The following is an 18,605-nucleotide window of genomic DNA, read 5'->3' on the forward strand; positions in this document are numbered from 1 at the left end:
CTATTTTTAATTTCCTTTTTCTTGCTTTATCACATTGGCTAGGACCTCTGGTACTGTATCAAATAGAAGAGACAATGGTGCATATCTTTGCCTTGCTTTTGATTTTAGGGGGAAGAAAGCACTATCTTTCATCATGAATATTAACTGTAGGTTTTTCAGTAGATATCCTTTCAGGTTAAATATTTTTTCCTTCTTTCTCACATTTGCTGAGAGTTTTTATCACGGCAAGTTAAATATGGTCAAATACTCTGGAAGATGTTGCTAATACTTCTATTTTCAGGAAGAGTTTTCAGAAGCCTTTAGAACTCAAAACACTTCTATTACTGCTGTCTTAAATGATTGGTAGAATTTTCCAGTAAAACTGTATGATCTTGGAATTTTCTTTATGGAAACATTTTTAACTTCTACTTTGATTTCTTTTGTAGATACAGGACATTGAGGTTATCCTCCCACCTTTTTCTTTTTTTCCCTTATAGCCATGTCAGCTCTCTCCTGCAATTATTTGGTTAATTCTCCTGCAATAATTTGGTTAATTCTCAGAGTTCTCAAATAGTTGATTCTGACAATTTTTACCAGTTTTTTGTTTTGCCTGTGTTTGGTTGTTTGGATTTTTTGGTCATTGTTGCTTATATAGAGCAGCAAATTTTTAGAGGTCTTTACTCTGCCATTTTTGCTGACATTTTCTTTCTTTATTTTTTTTTTGAGACAGAGTCTCACTGTGTCTCTCAGGCTGGATTGCAGTGGCGTGATCTCGACTCACTGCAACTTAATGCCTCCTGGGTTCAGGCAATTTTCCTGCCCCAGCCTCCTGAGTAGCTGGGATTACAGGCACGCACCACCATGCCCAGCTAATTTTTTGTATTTTTAGTAGAGATGGGGTTTCACCTTGTTGACCAAGGATGGTCTTGATCTCTTGACCTCGTGATCCACCCGCCTCGGCCTCCCAAAGTGCTGGGATTACAGGCTTGAGCCACCGCGCCCAGCCTGAAGATAGTACTTATTAAAGAGAACGTTGCTTTCTCCTGCCCACTTTTGGAAGAATGAGGGGGTTTTTCTCCAATCTTTATAGTGAGAACCTGGTAGGACCCCTGGAGGTAAAATTTAAGAAAGTGTGGGAACCCCTTAAGACTAGGCCCTCTTGGAGTTTTTAACTCTCAAGTGAATCTATATGGAGGGAGCCTCTAGCAATTTGTCAATTGTCAATTACAGTTTCAAGTGTTATACTGATACTAGGTCTAGCTGTGGACTTCTGCTGCCCGTAAATTGTGATTCTCTGTATCTGCTTGTTTGTATTTGGAACAGAGGTTTGTTTTATGACCTCAATTGTGAGGATAGGAGTGACAGCTTTTAAAATCTTTACATGTTGGGTCAAAACTTAAGTCTTGTTCTCTCTTTCTAGAACTCCAATTTCTTAACTTATCCTAACTTCCATATCTTTTACTGTCTTATGTTTTCCATGTTTGTGACTCTCAGTGAGGCATTTTGGATAATTTTCTTGGAATCTGTTTTTCTTGATGGCTGATTTTATTTTCAGCTGTATCTGCTGCCTAACTCGTTCAAGAGTTTTTTCCCCTAGTACTTGGAGTTATAATTAATTCAGTAAAATATCCAAATATTTAAAATCCAGCTTCACTTACTTTGACAAAGGTATACACCTTAATAGCCGGCACCTAAATCAAGATATGAAATAGTTCTGTCACCTCAGGAAGTTTCCTCTTCCCACTTTCCAGTCAATTAGGAACTACCAACCAGATTTCCAAACTATTCATACCGTTTTCTAGTAATTGAATTGAAGTAGAAGAATTCAAGGTATTCTACATTCTTTATAACACTTGGTTGGTCATTTAAAAAATTTTTTTTAGGCCAGGGACAGTGGCTCATGCCTGTAATCCCAGCACTTTGGGAAGCTGAGGTGGGTGGCTCTCTTGAGGCCAGGAGTTTCAGAGCTGCTTGGCCAACATGGTGAAACCCTGTCTCTACTAAAAGTACAAAAATTAGTGGGTGTGGTGGCGGGTGCTTGTAGTCTCAGCTGCTTGGGAGGTTGAGGCACGAGAATCGCTTCAATCTGGAAGGTGGAGGTCGTAGTGAGACCAGATTGTGCCAGTGCACTCCAGCCTAGGCAGCAGAGTGAGACTGTCTCAAAAAAATTTGTAGATGTGCTGGTAGGTATGTGTTGCATTGAAGGTTTGGTTGATTTGTTATTTAACAGTTAGAACCTTCAGTTTTGGAAGTTCCATGGTTTTTATTTTTTCAAACTTGAATGTTAGACTGTTGTTGCATGCTTGTCTTAATGGATACTTCCTTTATTTCTTAAGGGACTCTGTAGTCTATTACCAATAGTGTGTTCTTTGATATATGATAAATCTGTACTCTTAATACTCACACATTCCTAATTATTGTTATAACAAAGTTATTTTCTTCTCACATTTTACTAACATATCTTGGTAACACATTTTCTTTTTACTTGAAATATATTTGTTTTCCCTATATGTAATATAAATATTGTAAGAAGACCCCTTAGAATATTTATATTTGAAGACCTACATTTACTTTTCAGACCATATTCTAACTCAAAGACAAATAGCCCTATAGGAGAAAGAATAAGTGATATCTTTAAGATACCACTTTTGGAAGTTCCATCTATAAGATATCACTCATTCTTTCTCCTATAGGTCTGAAAAGATAAATGTGGATCTTCAAAGATTAATGTAGAATCTGTGGGGTTACTTCAGGGTGTCAGGTTGTGGTATTACTTCAAAATTGACTAAGATTAATATATATGCTTTTTATGTATATGTGCACATATGTTTTGGAAAGGCCCAAATTTTAGAATTTGAAGATTTTGAAGTTTTTCTTTATGACTATCTTAAAGAGAATATTTACATTTTCAAAATGTATATAATAGATTAAATAAAGTAAAGTTAAATTTAGGAAATTAGTATTTTATCTTGTAGTATACATTTCTGTCTTGTCTTGCAGTTAGAAGTTTTATAGGTTTTATTTTTGTCTTCTGCTTTAGGCAATCCTTTATCACAGGATATTCTCAACTTATACCAGGACCCAGATGGAACCCGAAAGCTACTGAACTTCATGCTTGACAATCTTGCAGGTAACTGTTAGTGACAAAGCTGTAAAATAGATTCTACAGATATTATTAACCAGCTAACATATCATATGTCCTCAAGAGCATCTGTTTTTTATAATTGCTTGTGGGGGCTGGGTGTGGTGGCTCACACCTGTAATTGCAGCACTTTGGGAGGCCGAGGTGGGCAGATCACAAGGTCAAGAGATCGAGACCATTCTGGCCAACATGGTGAAATTCTGTCTCTAGTAGAGATACAAAAATTAGCTGGGCATGGTGACGTGTGCCTGTTGTCCCAGCTACTTGGGAGGCTTAGGCAGGAAATCGCTTGAACTTGGGAGGTGTAGGTTGCAGTGAGCTGAGACTACATTCCAGCCTGGCAACAAAGTGAGACTCTGTCTCAAAAAAATGATTCAGAGTTGATCAATGGAAATCAACAAATTTGTTACAGAGGTCTTCTTAGTAAATAAGAATATGTGGCAATTTAAGTTGTATACATCGCATAAGTATGCAGTTTCTAACTTACTTTAAAATTAAATATCTCTTGTCTGTGTAGATGTAGCTAGTCGATCTAGCCATATGTGTGTGCTGTGTGTGTATATAATTTCGTGTGTGTGTGTGTGTGTAATTTTAAAGGAGTTCTTTGTATGTTTTAAATACAAGCTTTGTGTTTGTAATATGTTGCAAATACTTGGTCACATGCTATTACTAACTTTTTCATTCTCTTGTCTTTTGACAAACAGAAAATTTTAATGTACTCCAGTCCAATTTGTTGACCTTTTCTGTTACACTACTGCTTTTATCCTCTTTAACAATTTTTTCAAACCATGGATCATGAGTGTATTCTCCTATGTCATTATCTAGAAACTGTTTTTTTTTTTTTACTTGTAATGTTTAGGATTAGGTTTTATGACTTTTCTATATGTATTTTATATTGACTGAGCCATATATTGATTAGGTTGTCCTTTCACGACTGTTTTAGTGTTATCTTTGTCATAAATCAGGTGTCAATGTATGTGTAGGTCTGTTTCTGGATTCTCTATTCTATTCGATGAGTCTTTATAGCAATGTAACGGTGTTTAATTATGGACAGCTTTATAAAAAGGTCTTGAGATTGAGTAGAGTAATACAGTAGAGTAAGTCTTCCTCCTTGACCTATTCTAAAGAATCTTGGCTAGTTCTGGCCTCTGTGTTCTTTTACCTTGTGTTTTTATTAAAATTTTTGGAATGAGGTTTTTAATTCTCTCCCCTCTCCAAAATGTAGAGATTTTATTTGGGACTATGTTGAATCTATAGATTGCTTTGGAAATAATTGATATGTTTACAACAGTGGATCCTATTTTATTTGTTATTCCTTTTATAATTTCTTTTATAATATTGAGTTTTAGGTTTCTGTGTAGTGGGCTAGCCCATATTATATTACATTTATTCTAAATATTGACTTTTTAATTTTCTTTAAAAATAGTCATTTTAAAGCTATATCTTACTGTCTTAATGGCTGATTTATGGAATACAATTGAGTTTTGTATATTTTTTGGTATTCAGTTATCTTCCTAAACACTTACTAAATGCCTTGCTAAAGAAGATATTCAGCCACTTTACTAAATAGTTTTTAATGCTAATGCATTTTTTATTTTAATTTATACAATTATGTCATCTGCAAGTAATGAGAGTTGCGTTACTCCATTTCTAATTCTTTTAATTTTCTTGCCAACCTGCACTTATTACACTAGTTAGTTTAAAGTAATAATGGACATCATTGTCTAATTTCATAATTTTTCATTAAGTATCCTATTCACTGTAGTTTTTATATAGATAAACTTCATCTGATGAAGGAAGTTTTTTCTATTCCTAGTTTGCTAGGCAAGTTTTTTAATGGGACTAGATTTTGAATTTTATCAAATGCTTTTTATTTATTAAGATGAATAGATGATTTTCAGCCTTTAAGATGGTAATTTTGAGACGGAGTTTCGCTCTTGTTACCCAGGCTGGAGTGCAATGGCGTGATCTCTGCTCACCTCAACTTCCGCTTCCTAGGTTCAAGCAATTCTCCTGCCTCAGCCTCTCAAGTAGCTGGGACTACAGGCGTGCGCCACCATGCCCAGCTAATTTTTGTATTTTTAGTAGAGACGGGGTTTCACCATGTTGACCAGGATGGTCTCGATCTCTTGACCTTGTGATCCACGCACCTCGGCCTCCCAGAGTGCGGGGATTATAGGTGTGAGCCACCGCCTGGCCTATATTGATGGTTTTTTTGTATGTTATGCCACCTTTGTATTCCTAGAATAAAGCCAACAAGGTTCTGATAAATTATTATCCTTTTTATATAACCCTAGATTCAGTTTGCTAATATTTTATTTAGTTAGTTTTTTTTTTTTTTTGCGACGTAGTTTCACTCTTGTTACCCAGGCTGGAGTGCAATGGTGCAATCTGGGTCTGGGCGTGATCACCACAACCTCCGCCTCCTGGGTTCAGGCAATTCTCCTGCCTCAGCCTCCTGAGCAGCTGGGATTACAGGCACGCACCACCAGGCCCAGCTAATTTTTTCTATTTTTAGTAGAGACAGGGTTTCACCATGTTGACCAGGATGGTCTCAATCTCTTGACCTGGTGATCCACCCGCCTCGGCCTCCCAAAGTGCTGTGATTACAGGCTTGAGCCACCATGCCCAGCCCTTTTTTTTTTGACGGAGTTGTGTTCTGTCACCCAGGCTAGAGTATAGTGGTTCAATCTCAGCTCACTGCAACCTCCTCCTCCCAGGTTTAAGTGATTCTCCTGCCTCAGCCTCCTGAGTAGCTGACATTACAGGCATGCACCACCACATCTAGCTAATTTTTGCATTTTTAGTAGAGATGGGGTTTCACCATGCTGGCCAGGCTGATATCAAACTCCTGACCTCAAGCAATCTGCCCACCTTGGCTTCCCAAAGTGCTGGGATTACAGGTATGATCCAGTGTGTCCAGCTTATATAGGATTTTTTGCATCTGTGTTTATGAGTCAGATTGGCCAGTACTTTTAAAACTTGACATTAAAGTTATACTGGCTTTGTAAAATTTGTTTAAGTATTTCCTTATTTACTGTGGTTTGGAAGAATTTATTTAAGTTTTTTTTTTTTTCTTTTTTTTTTTTTTGTTGTTGGTAGCAAGTTTTAAATTACTGATTTAATTTCTTTAATAACTATAGTACTATTCTGATCTCCATTTCTTTTTCTATGAGTTTCTGAAAGTTGTGTTTTCTGGAAATTTGCCAATTTTATCTAAATCTTCAAATGTATTGGCTGAAAGTTGTTCAGAATATTTTATAATGTCTTAATAGCTTTAGGATGTGTAGTCATGTCTTTTTTCCATTTCAGATATTATTTTATTTGTGTTATTTTTGTTTACTTAATGCAAAATCTTGCCCAGGTATTTATTAATATTTTTTCTGGAAAGAAGAACCAACTTTTAGCTTCCTTGGTTTTCTTTATTATGCTTGTTTTTAATATCATTAATTTCTTTATTTCTTCCTTTCTTCTGGTTTCATTTGCTATTCTTTTTCTAACTGAAGGTGAACATGCCTTAATTTACAGTTCTTTTTTCTCAAATATATTTATGTATAAATATTCCTCTAAAGTGGCTTTAGCTGTATCTCACAAGCTTTAATTTGTATTATTTTCATTATCATTCAGTTCAGCATATTTTCTAATAGCTCGTATCATTTCTTCTTTGGCCTAAGAGTCATGTAGAAACTTCTTTCTTTATTTTCAGGGGAGTTCTTCTAGTTTTCTTTGTCATAGGTTCCTAGCTTAATTTTATGTGGTTAGAGAACGTATCCTGATTTATTTGAATTTTAAAAATATGTTATTTATTACATCTGCAGATGATTAACATTTGTAATTAAGTATGCATTTGAAAATAATATCTCTTCTCATTAGATGCAGTTCCTGTATATTAGTTTGTTAATTATATTGTTTGAATGTGTTAGATGTACTTAATGATTAATTTGGTTTTATTCATTACCAATAGGGCCATGTCAAAATGGTTGGTTTGTCTTGTAGTTATTTCAACTTTTTAATTATATATACTTAGGGTGTATTTTCATGTGTTTTATGTTCATGGTTATTCAAACTTTTTATCTTGCTGCAAATTTACTGATTCCTTGTTCTTTCCTTTTTGATGTTCCATTTCTAATTCTAGTTTTCTTGATATTTAGAGTTTCCCTAGTTCACTGCAGCCTCTAACTCTTGAGATCAAGTGATCCTCCTGTCTCAGCCTCCCACGTAGCTAGGACTGCAGGCTCACATCACTATGCCTGGCTAATTTTTAAATATTTTTGTAGAGATGGGATCTCAGTATGTTGGCCAGGCTGCTCTTGAACTCCTGGCCTCAAGTGATCCTCCCGTCCTAGCCTTCCAAGGTGCTGGGATTACAGGTGGAAGCCACTGCATTTGGCCCCCTTTTAGCTTATCTTTTAAGGGCAGATCTGCTAGCAATTAAAGTGTTTTCCTTTGTCTGTTAACATAATTATTTCCCCTTGATTTCTGAAGGATAGTTTTTCTGGATACAGAATTTCCAGTTGACAGTCTTTCTTTCAATCCTTGAAAAATGTTATACCACATCCTTAGGCTTTCATGGTTTCTTAAAGGAAATCTAGTGTCATCTGCGTTGGTATCCTATAGATAATATGTTATTTCCGTGTGGTGTTTTTAAGGTTCTTTCTTTAGTTTTCAGAAGTTTAGTTATGATTTGTCTTGGCATGGATTTTTCAGTTTGATAATATTTTTGATACTTTTAAAAGAAAAATTTCTCTGTATTTGCTGGATTTTCCTATTCTTTTCAAGGATATTTATAATTACTTGTTCAAGCAGTTTTGTGATGGCTATTCTAAAATCTGTCAGATAATTTCAAAATCTGATTCAGCTCAGTGTTGTTATCTGTTGGTTTTTTAACACTTATGTTGTGATTTTCCTGGTTCTTGATATGACCAGTGATTTTTATTTGTACCCTGGATGTTTTGAATATTATGTTAGGAGACTTCTGATCCTTTTTAAATCTCTGATTTCATCAGGCAGTTACCTTGTTTACATTTAGCATGTAGATTTGGTTGTCTCTTCAGGTTCAGCTGACACCTGTACTATGGACAGATCAGGCCTACTGCTACCAGTCAGTGTGAGGTGTGGGGAGGGAGCTCAACCTCTTGAGCTCCATTGAAGAGGTTGCATTTGGCAGATTGGGTCAGCAATATATTTATTTATTTATTTATTTAATGTAATAGTAGCCTGTATAACTATTTCTTTGTTTTGTCATATCATTGGCCATGTAGTTTCATCTTTAAAAAACTGATTTGAAATGCATGTCTGACATGAATATATTATTCATTTGTAAAAGATGTTAAAATTCCTGTTATGATTAAAATTTCTTTTAATCATTATTTTAATCACAGTCCCTTCCATGCAAGTAATCACACTTGTAAGTTGGGTTACTTACCCAAATCTTTTTACTTTCTGGTAAGCATTTACATACAAAAATTGTACCAGCAGAAATTTTATACTATTAATTTTAGTGTGTGCTGTAAAAAATTTTTAATAAAATGTCACATTCATTACTTTTTTCTTCTACTTTTTACTCAACAGTATTCCATGGATTTGTTTCCACTTGAACACATATTTATCTTTCTTCTTTTTAAACTCTAGCATAGACTTTCTTAAAATGGACATTATTTAGCTATTTACCATTGCTTTTGTGGATATAAACAATGGCATAATGGGTATCTAAAGAAGATAGTAGATAGGGCTGATCCCTAGAAATAGAATTTTGCTCAGTCATAGGGATATGGATATTTTAAATTCAAAAAGAAGTCAGTTCGTTTTCAAGATAGCTATGCTAATTTATATTTCTACCAGTTGTACTGCTATTTATCACCATCACCAGTCCTGGATGTCTTTGAACTTAAAATTTTTGCATTACCTTGGGTAATAAATACACCATCTCATGTTTTAGTTACCTGGTTAGTAGTGAGATAGAGTATTCTTTCATACTGTGTTTTTGGCTCTTTGGATATTGTTGATTACTGTGCATTTTACTTACACTGCTACATTGTGATTTACTAGTTAAGATTTGGAAGTACCAGAATATTAATATTATATTACCTGTTTTGTTTTAGAAGTTTGTTGATTTCTGAATTTTTAACCGAGTCAGCTTAGGTAGATTTTGCTGATAAGGATAACAATAGCTAGAATTTTTTTGTTTATTCTTTCTTTTCTATATTAGATTTTTCATTTTTGAGACGCTTGCTGTGACTCTGCCATGGTACTCACATAGCCAGCAAGATTGTTTTCTGGGATTCAGTTTGCTGAACAAGCTGGATGATATGTCTGTTACCTTATAACCTTCTTTTATTTCCTGGAAAGATATGGAATATATGAATATATGGAATGTATTCATTCTACTCTGAAAAGTATAGCTGCTAAAACAATACTATATAGGTATACTTTAAAGTGACACTTTTAAAGGTCTGTGCTACTTTAGTCAAAATTTCTGTGGCTAGATAATGATGGATTGTTTTTTGTTTTAAAGAAATACATTTCTCAGTTACTAATACCATGGACAAATCTGCAAACTTACATCAAGTTGTCCTGTAATTTCGAAGATTTTGAAAGGGAGAGAAAAGGGGATAGTTAAATCTTAACATGTGATAGTTAACATCATTTAGTTTCATAGTATTGATAACTATATCTGAGCAATTTGTGTTTAACAAGTGCCTTCCTTTTTTTCTGCACAATGTATTTCTATCTTTATCTCTTGTTTTGTGTTGACATTATACAAGAGAGCAAGTAAAATCAGGAAATGAAAGCCCCTCTAGAAAATTCACTAACTTTAATACTTTCATATGTACTTTTTTTTATTTTAAAGATGCTTGAGTGTTTTAATTCATCAGGGTTGGAATTTCAGATGGTTTTGATTTCCCAGAAGCCTAAGTCTATACAATTTACATATATAATTAAAGACCTAAGATTCTACTTAGAGTTTTAAATAGGTACTTTTTATAAATACCATGTAAGTGAAAATGCCATTAATGAGTTTTCTAATGTCATTTTCTTATATTAGTTCTGTGATCTCTGCATAGCTTTTCTTAAATTTCCTTTGGCTTCTAAATCTTTATTAAATTTCAGCATTAGATTTTGTTTAAGTCACTTTGCAGGCCATTACAGTAGAATAGAAAACAGAAATGGTTTTGACATTATAAACTAACTGATAACTGTTTCAGAAACACATGAAATTAACCTGTATTTACAATTTTTTTTTTTTTTTTCAGTTCATCCAGAGCAGCTTCCTCCGAGGCCATGGATTACATTAAAAGAACGAGACCAAATTCTGCCATCAGGTAAATAGTCTTTCTCATTCTTCCTTGATTTGTTTTCAGAAATACTTAAAATGTCATTTGGACTTTATGATCTGTAATAAATAAGACTTCATTTTACTTCTCATGGGCAGAAGAGTTTAAAAATACTGATGGATAGACTTTTTAAAAGTCCACATTAAGACAGAGCTGTCAGTAGGTGTCATATCTTTCACAGTAATGAAGCCCTTGGTTTTAAAATTATTTCTATAATACAGCTTTCCAAATGGCATCTTCCCAGATGAATATTGGGTCATTTAAGAAAAAATGAGTAACAATGATTTTTCTTGTGAAAAATTTTAAACTACTGAGAAGTACTTTATCTTGATAGGTAGATAACATTTATGGAAGAACAGTGTAGACTGAGCATATATTTACTGTACTGGCAACAAAGTATAATACCAGCCCAGGGGTGTAGAAATAGTACATGGTATTTGAGCAATATAAGGATATAATCTAGCATTTCTAGAATGGAAATAATGTAGAAAACATACACCTTTATCTGTTTGTGGGGACCAATAATGGCTTGACATTTATAAAGCTTCTTACTACATATTTGATATTTTAGGCATGGGAATTCTACTTAAAATAAGTTATGAATTACTCTTTTTCCAAATTCCTTTTTTAAATCACAAGAGTAATAATTTTCATAATATCTAACTTCATTTTAAAATTAAATGAAAATTTTAAGCATTTCAATGTGAAGATTAACCCAGTCACAGAAGAGTGTTACATTAATAAATTTTGGCTGGGCACTGTGGCTCATGCCTGTAATCCCAGCACATTGCAAGGCCTAGATAGGCAGATCACTTGAAGCCAGGAGTTTGAGACCAGCTTGGCCAACATGGTGAAACCCCGTCTCTACTAAAAACACAAAAATTAGCCGGGTCTCGGTAGCACACTTCTGTAATCCCAGCTACTCAGGAGGCTGAGGCATGAGAATCACTTGAACCCAGGAGGCGGAGGTTACATACAGTAAGCCAAGATCATGCCATTGTACTCCAACCTAGGAGACAGAGCGAAACCCTGTCTCAAAAAAAAAAAAAAAAAGATAAATAATGAATCATTAAAGGGCAAATCAATTGGACTTTATATATATTTTGAGCAATATTAAGGCCTTTTGTTTGAGTTTTGGGCTTTTTTTTTAATATAAGAGGATTCAGAGCAAATCTTTTTTTAAGTATTTGGAAATGTGACTATGTAGACTCTTCATGGTTCTATTTGCATTTTAATAGCACTACAAAATATTATAATATGCAGTACATTTTGTGTCTTTCAGAGGTAATAATTTTAAAACCACCACACTCTAGAGCTGCAATATCAGCTTGTTTTAAGAGGCACTGTGTCAATATTACGTATAACATTTTTACTATCAGGTTACACATGGGTGGTTTAAGTGAAAGGAATACCTAAGGCTTTGTACAAAACTTAAAGCTAGATAGATTTATTTTATGCTTGGCTTTTCCTAGTGAATAATTAATTATTCTCCTCTGATATTAAAAACATCTTTTTCTAATTTTTCATAGAATGAACATAACCTTGAAGAAAAGATTTTCTAATATGTCATAGCTACATTTCCATTAAGAAAAGGAACAATAGAAACAAATTTTCATTAGTTGCTGAATTCTCAAAGTAATCTGTTTTTGGGTTTTTCTTATTTAAAAACTAGTTTGGATTTTTCTTGTGAGGTATGGTGCTTCCCTGAATAGCATCTGAGTGCTAAAAAAAGTTATTGTTAAAATTTCATTTTACTTTTGATGCATAGAGGGATGTGTATAATACCTTATGGTGATTAAGGGTGATTTATTGCTAAAAAAAAAAAACACAAAACCCTATAATGATAACTATATGGGAATCAAGCCTAGATAAAAAAGGTACCAGATAGGTGTAAGAGATGAGTGATAATAACACTTACGTGGTTTTTACTTCCGTTTAAAAATTGCTGGTTCATTATCAGGCACTGACAGGGTTATGAAGAGTTTTGGATATATTATAAAAATTGCAATCTCTGATCTTTTTAATGAAATCTCATTTTACAAAGTCTTAGGGAAAAAACTGAATGAAGCAAATTACAATCTGCCTCTTTCACCTTACTTCCAAATGATATTTTAAATCCTGAGAAGCATAGTAAGGTAAATTCATGGTACTTTCTTCACAGCATAGTAGCTTGCAAATGATTTTGGTTCATTTTCAACATAAATACTCAGAAAATACAAATCAACTCAAATTGAAATTTAGCTCCCAATGTACAAAATGGTCACCAGTCAGACTCCCAGAGGACTGAACCGAGTTTCTCTTAATACCTTTACCATCATCTGAAACAGAACCAACTTCAATCAAGTGTGACTTCACTTTGGATTCCTCGTGTTTTATTCTCAATCATGTCTGTTCTTTGTAGTCACCTGGGACACCGGAATGGTTTTTAAAAATACAAATAGCTAGACTCTTAATATTCCAACTTAATTAGTCTTGAGTCAGACCGTTACTATCAGCATTTTTCTTTTAGAGGTCTACAAAGTGATTCTACTGGGCAGCCAAGATGGAGAATTACTGATAAAAATCAGGGCTTTTCAGACTTTAACATACAAGTACATATGAATCACCCGGGGATTTTGTTAAAACTGCAGATCCTGTCCAAAACAGGTGTTTCTGGGGCCACAGATTCTGTATTTGTAAGTTCCCAGGTGATTAATTACTGATGGAACTGATCTTCACAGCATGCTTTTCAGTAGCAAGGATGCAAACCATCTTCTCTTATTTGTTTTTTTTTTTTATACTTAAAGGACATTTAAAAATGAACATTTTATTTCAGAAATGAACATTTGATTGACAAAAAGGATTCTCTTATAACTAAATTTTGTTAGTCCATATTCTTCTGTTTCAAAGTCGTGATAGCAGTAGGAAGCCCCCAAAAAATATTTTGTTAATAAAAAGTAATGAGATTAGAGCTCTTTAACTAGAATGCAACTACAGTTTACTTTTGTTCCACTCATTTAAAGAAGCTTTTCTCGGCAAGTTATAGACAAAAAATTAGCAGATTTAAAATTTAAATTTTTTATTAAAATACATTTTCTCAAAACTCTCAAATATGAACTGTTAGTCCAATTCTAGACTTAGTAAAATAAATTTTATATAATGGACTCCAATGATGCTTTAGTCGATTAGCAATCTTAATCTTGCCTAGGCATTTTACAATGATGATATGTGGCATATGTGTGTGTGCTTGTGCAGGTGTACACATGATATTGCTTTAGAAAAAGTTGCCTAATTTTCTCCCGTTTGTCTGTTGTTTTTTTTTCTCCCACTTCTTAGCATCATTCACGGTTATGTGTTACAATGTGTTATGTGATAAATACGCTACCCGGCAGCTATATGGCTATTGCCCATCCTGGGCATTAAACTGGGAATACAGGAAAAAGGGAATTATGGAAGAAATTGTTAACTGTGACGCAGATATCATTAGTCTTCAGGTAACATCATAGAAATTAAACTGTCTTTAACTTAAAAGGTGAAATTAAACATAAGAGAAGATCTGACCAATGGGAGAGATCCTGTGTTCGAAGCCAAAGTCAAAATGAATTGTTTTCTCTCCTTCTCATAAAAAAAATGGACAATTTAAATAAGCAGTTAAGACATTTCCATAGTGAAACTATTTTACTGACTGAATACAACCGTCTACTTACATTCATTTACTATTAAGTGAAAATAATCTTACCCATTATTCATGTTAATATTCACCTCATGATCATTGGTATTGCTGAAAGGGAAAACCACAGAAGATTGCCAGTCTTTTAGGAATATAAATTTAACTTACAATGGAGTCTGTTTAAAAAGCAAAAAAGCTTGCCAACAGTTATTCCTTAAACAGACATATTTTAAAATACTGTGCTATAAGTCATGCATATTTGCCTTACCTTACTTTATAAACTGTCTCTGAAATTTAGATTCTTCTGTTTTATAGCATTTACTAATTAAACTTTACTAAAGAAGCAGCATCTTTTCATTAAATGTGTTTTATTGCTTCAACATGTAGCTGATGACTACCCAAAAAGATGTATGAATAGTTTTTAGTAACTTTTTATTTTTAGCAACTTTCAAAGCATATTAAGTGCTTAAAGGTTTAAATTTTGTTTTAATTGACAAATAATTGTATATGTTTATGAGGTACAATGTGATGTTTTGATACATATATACATTTTAAAATGATCAGTTGAGGTAATTAACATATTCATCAACTCAAAAATTTGGTATTTCTTAAAGGTGTTTAAAAATGTTGTGTGTTACAGGCCAGGCGTGGTGGCTCACGCCTATAATCCCAGCACTTTGGGAGGCCAAGGTGGGTGGATCACTTGAGGTCAGGAGTTCGAGACCAGCCTGGCCGACATGGTGCAACCCCATATCTACTAAAAATGTGAAAATTAGCTGGGTGGAGTGGCATGCATCTGTAATCCCAGCTACTTGGGAGGCTGAGGCAGGAGAATTGCTTGAACCCAGGAGGCAGAGGTTGCAGTGAGCAGAGATCACACCACTGCACTGCAGCCTGGGTGGCAGAGCAAGACTCCATCTCAAAGAAAAAAAAAGTTGTGTGGTATAAGTTCATATATTCTTTTCATCATAGCCTGAGAGGAAAAATTATTTTAAAATTTTTTATGTTAACAGAGTAGCTTGATAATTTGTTTTTATGTTGCTTGGGAAAAAAAGAAGTAAAAGTGTTTTAAAATTAAAATAAAATTCTTCTAAACACTGAGACTGACAGAACTGAGGAGAAAAGGAGGCAAACAAAACTAGGCTATTATAGTTTCTTGTCTGTTTCTTGGTTTAGTATTTGTAGTGCTAACAGCCTCACACCTTCCTAAATATAGCAGTTCGAAGGATAAAACATTAAAATTTAAGAAAATTGTCTTCTCATTATAAAAGCAGTTTTATAATACTACACTGGATTAAAAAGATCATTCTAGAGAAGCTGAAAATTTTGAAAAAATGTGAAGCATGATGGAAGGAAACACCTAATTTTATGTCATAAGATAGTTGTATTAAGACTTCCAGAGCATTTTTCTTCTACACATTAAATAAACCAAATATATTTACAGATACATTTTGTTTCTTATTTATTACACTTAATGGGTTTTCCATATTGCTATAATTCTTCAAAACTAATTAATTATATTAATGTATATTGATTTAGTTTTTCCCCTGCCATTGGACATTTAGTTGTTTATGGGTTTTTGCTGTCATAAACTCATGCTGTTAGGAACATCGGCATACATAAATTACCTTCATATTTATTTCATTTGGAAAGATCTGTTAAAATATTTTATGGGTCAAAGGATAGAATAGATTAATAATTATAAAATTAATAGAGGCCATTGGATGATTGCTCTATAGGTACTTAAAATTTTCTTAAAGTAGAATTTTTTGTGAATAGATTTTACATTTCTTGCTCCTGGGTGTCATTCCTTTCCACCGTAGTTCAGAAGGATAAGCAATTTTTAAAAATTTTCTGTTTATATATAAAATATACTGTTCCCTATCACAGAATCTATCATATACCCAACTTGCTTTGTTTAATTGCCAGTCTTGAGGAAGTAAAGTATAATGAATGAACTGTAAAGTGGGAATCAAGAGACCTGGGGATGTAGTCCTACTCCTGTTACTATCTGAGCATGAGAAAATCATGTCAACTTTCTGGTTCTTTTACGTTTAAAAAGCTGCCATTGTCAAGTAGCAGCTGCTGGCAGTCAGGTAAGATAGTAAGATAATATTTGCTATGCGAATTATTTTTACTAAGTTGCATCTTACTCATAATGCTGAACATTTTTGTATCTTAATCAGCATTTTCCCTGTGTCATATAGATGATAACTTTTCTTTCATCTCAGGAAGTGGAAACAGAGCAATACTTCACTCTCTTTCTGCCAGCATTAAAGGAGCGTGGATATGATGGATTTTTTTCTCCAAAGTCACGTGCCAAAATCATGTCTGAGCAGGAAAGAAAGCATGTAGATGGTTGTGCAATATTCTTCAAAACAGAAAAGTAAGTTGAGGAAACAAAGTGTAACGGTGTACTTTTATTTATTTAAATTCTCACACATTAAAATTGACTTTGGTTTGGCCCTATAAAATAAACAAAAAGCTAGAAAACAAGTATTATGCAACTTAATATTGTTAATGTTTCATTTCCCAGACTTTGTATTTGAAATAAGGATATTTATTGTATTATTCTTTATGCTTTTATTACCAAGTAACACTAAACATTTTAAGAGATACAAATTTGAATGGTCTAATATTTCAGAACATATTTTTATCAAGTAAAAATTTTGTTTTTGTGTAAAAAAGAAAGTGGTGGCCGGGCGCGGTGGCTCAAGCCTGTAATCCCAGCACTTTGGGAGGCCGAGGTGGGTGGATCACGAGGTCAAGAGATCGAGATCATCCTGGTCAATATGGTGAAACCCCGTCTGTACTAAAAATACAAAAAGTTAGCTGGGCATGGTGGCGTGTGCCTGTAATCCCAGCTACTCAGGAGGCCGAGGCAGGAGAATTGCCTGAACCCAGGAGGCGGAGGTTGCGGTGAGCCGAGATCGCACCATTGCACTCCAGCCTGGGTAACAAGAGTGAAACTTCGTCTCAAAAAAAAGAAGTACCTTTTAAGGTTAGCCATAAGTTATCTGGGTTTCTATGATTTTTTTTCTTTTCTTTTTTTTTTTTTTTTTGAGGAAGGCAGGAAGGGAGGGAAGGAGGACAGTAAGGAGGAAGAAAGGGATGAAGGAAGGGAGGGAGGGAAGGGAAGGAAGGAAATCAAGCAATGAGAGAAACATTGCCGACCTGGATCTAGAGGTTTACAAGTTGATTTTTTTTTTTTTTTGAGAGAAGGAAAGAAAAAAAAAATAAGGAGAGGAAGAAAGAGGAAGAGAAAGAGGGAGAGTAAACGGAAATATTGCTTTATTCTGAAAAAAATTGGGTATTAATAATGGCCAATCAATGTTTCATTTAAACTTATGGGTAGGTGTGATGTGGTATTGACAAGAATGTATATTTTGTGTATTTGAAGTGGAGAGCTCTATAAATATTTATTAAGTTTACTTGTTCCAGATCTGAGTTCGAGTCCTTGATATCCTTATTAATTTTCTGTCTCATTGAGTCTAAGTCTTTATGTATCTGGGTGTTAGAATCGTTAGCTCTTGTTGTTGCATTGATCCTTTTACCACTATATCTTTGTTGCTTTAAAATCTATTTTATCCGATACGAGAATTGCAACTCCTGCTTTTTATTTATTTATTATTTATTTTTGCTCTCCATTTGGTTGGTAATTCTTTCTCCATCCCTTTGTTTTGAGTCTTTGTGTATCCTTGCATGTGAAACAGGACTGGATGTAACATGCTGTTGGGTTTTGGCTGTCTTTTGATTGGGGGATTTAGTCGATTTAAATTTAGGGTTACTGCCATTTGATGTTGACTGGCTGTTTTATCCATTCGTTGGTGTAAATTCTTCTTTATGTTGGTGCTCTTTACTTTTTGGTGTATTTTTAGAAAGGCTGATACTGGTTGTTTCTTTCTGTGTGTAATGCTTCTTTCAGAAGCTCTTGTAAAGCAGGCCTGGTGGTAATAAAATCTCTGAGAACTTGCTTGTTCATAAAAGATTTTATTTTTCCTTCAGTTGTGAAGCTTAGTCTGACTGGATATGAAATTCTGGGCTGAAGGTTCTGTTCTTTGAGGATGTTGAATATTGGCCCCCACTCTCTTTGGCTTGTAGAGTTTCTGCTGAGAGATCTGCTGTAAGTCTGATAGGCTTGCCTTTGTGGATAACCTGACCTTTCTCTCTGGCTGCCCTTAGTATTTTCTCCTTCATTTCAACCCTGGTGAATCTAACAATTATGTGCCTTGGGGTTGCTCTTCTTGAGGAATATCTTTGTGGTGTTCTCTGTATTACCTGGGGTTGAATGTTGACCTGCTTTGCTAGTTTAGGAAAATTTTCCTGAATAATATCCTGAAGGGTATTTTCCAGCTTGGATTCATTCTCTCCGTCGCATTCAGGTACACCTATCAAACATAAATTTGGTCTTTTCACATAGTCCCACATTTCTTGGAGACTTTGCTCATTCCTTTTTATCCTTTTTTCTCTAATCTTTTCTTCATGTTTTATTTCATTAAGT

At 34.2% G+C, this 18,605-nt stretch overlaps 1 protein-coding gene across 5 annotated transcripts in view; it reads left to right on the top strand.

Annotated features, from left to right (window-relative positions):
* Positions 1-18,605, top strand: part of CNOT6L (CCR4-NOT transcription complex subunit 6 like) — a 101,708-nt gene that overhangs the window by 50,712 nt on the left and 32,391 nt on the right. For all 5 annotated transcript variants that reach the window (XM_008993111.5, XM_017970471.4, XM_078367006.1 and 2 more), the window contains exons 5-8: positions 3,020-3,109; positions 10,375-10,443; positions 13,771-13,928; positions 16,336-16,490. In XM_008993111.5, coding sequence (XP_008991359.1) covers positions 3,020-3,109; positions 10,375-10,443; positions 13,771-13,928; positions 16,336-16,490 — 472 coding nt within the window. The remainder of the gene's footprint in view (positions 1-3,019; positions 3,110-10,374; positions 10,444-13,770; positions 13,929-16,335; positions 16,491-18,605) is intronic.

Source organism: Callithrix jacchus, chromosome 3 (assembly GCF_049354715.1).
Source record: "Callithrix jacchus isolate 240 chromosome 3, calJac240_pri, whole genome shotgun sequence".
NCBI lineage: Eukaryota > Metazoa > Chordata > Mammalia > Primates > Cebidae > Callithrix > Callithrix jacchus.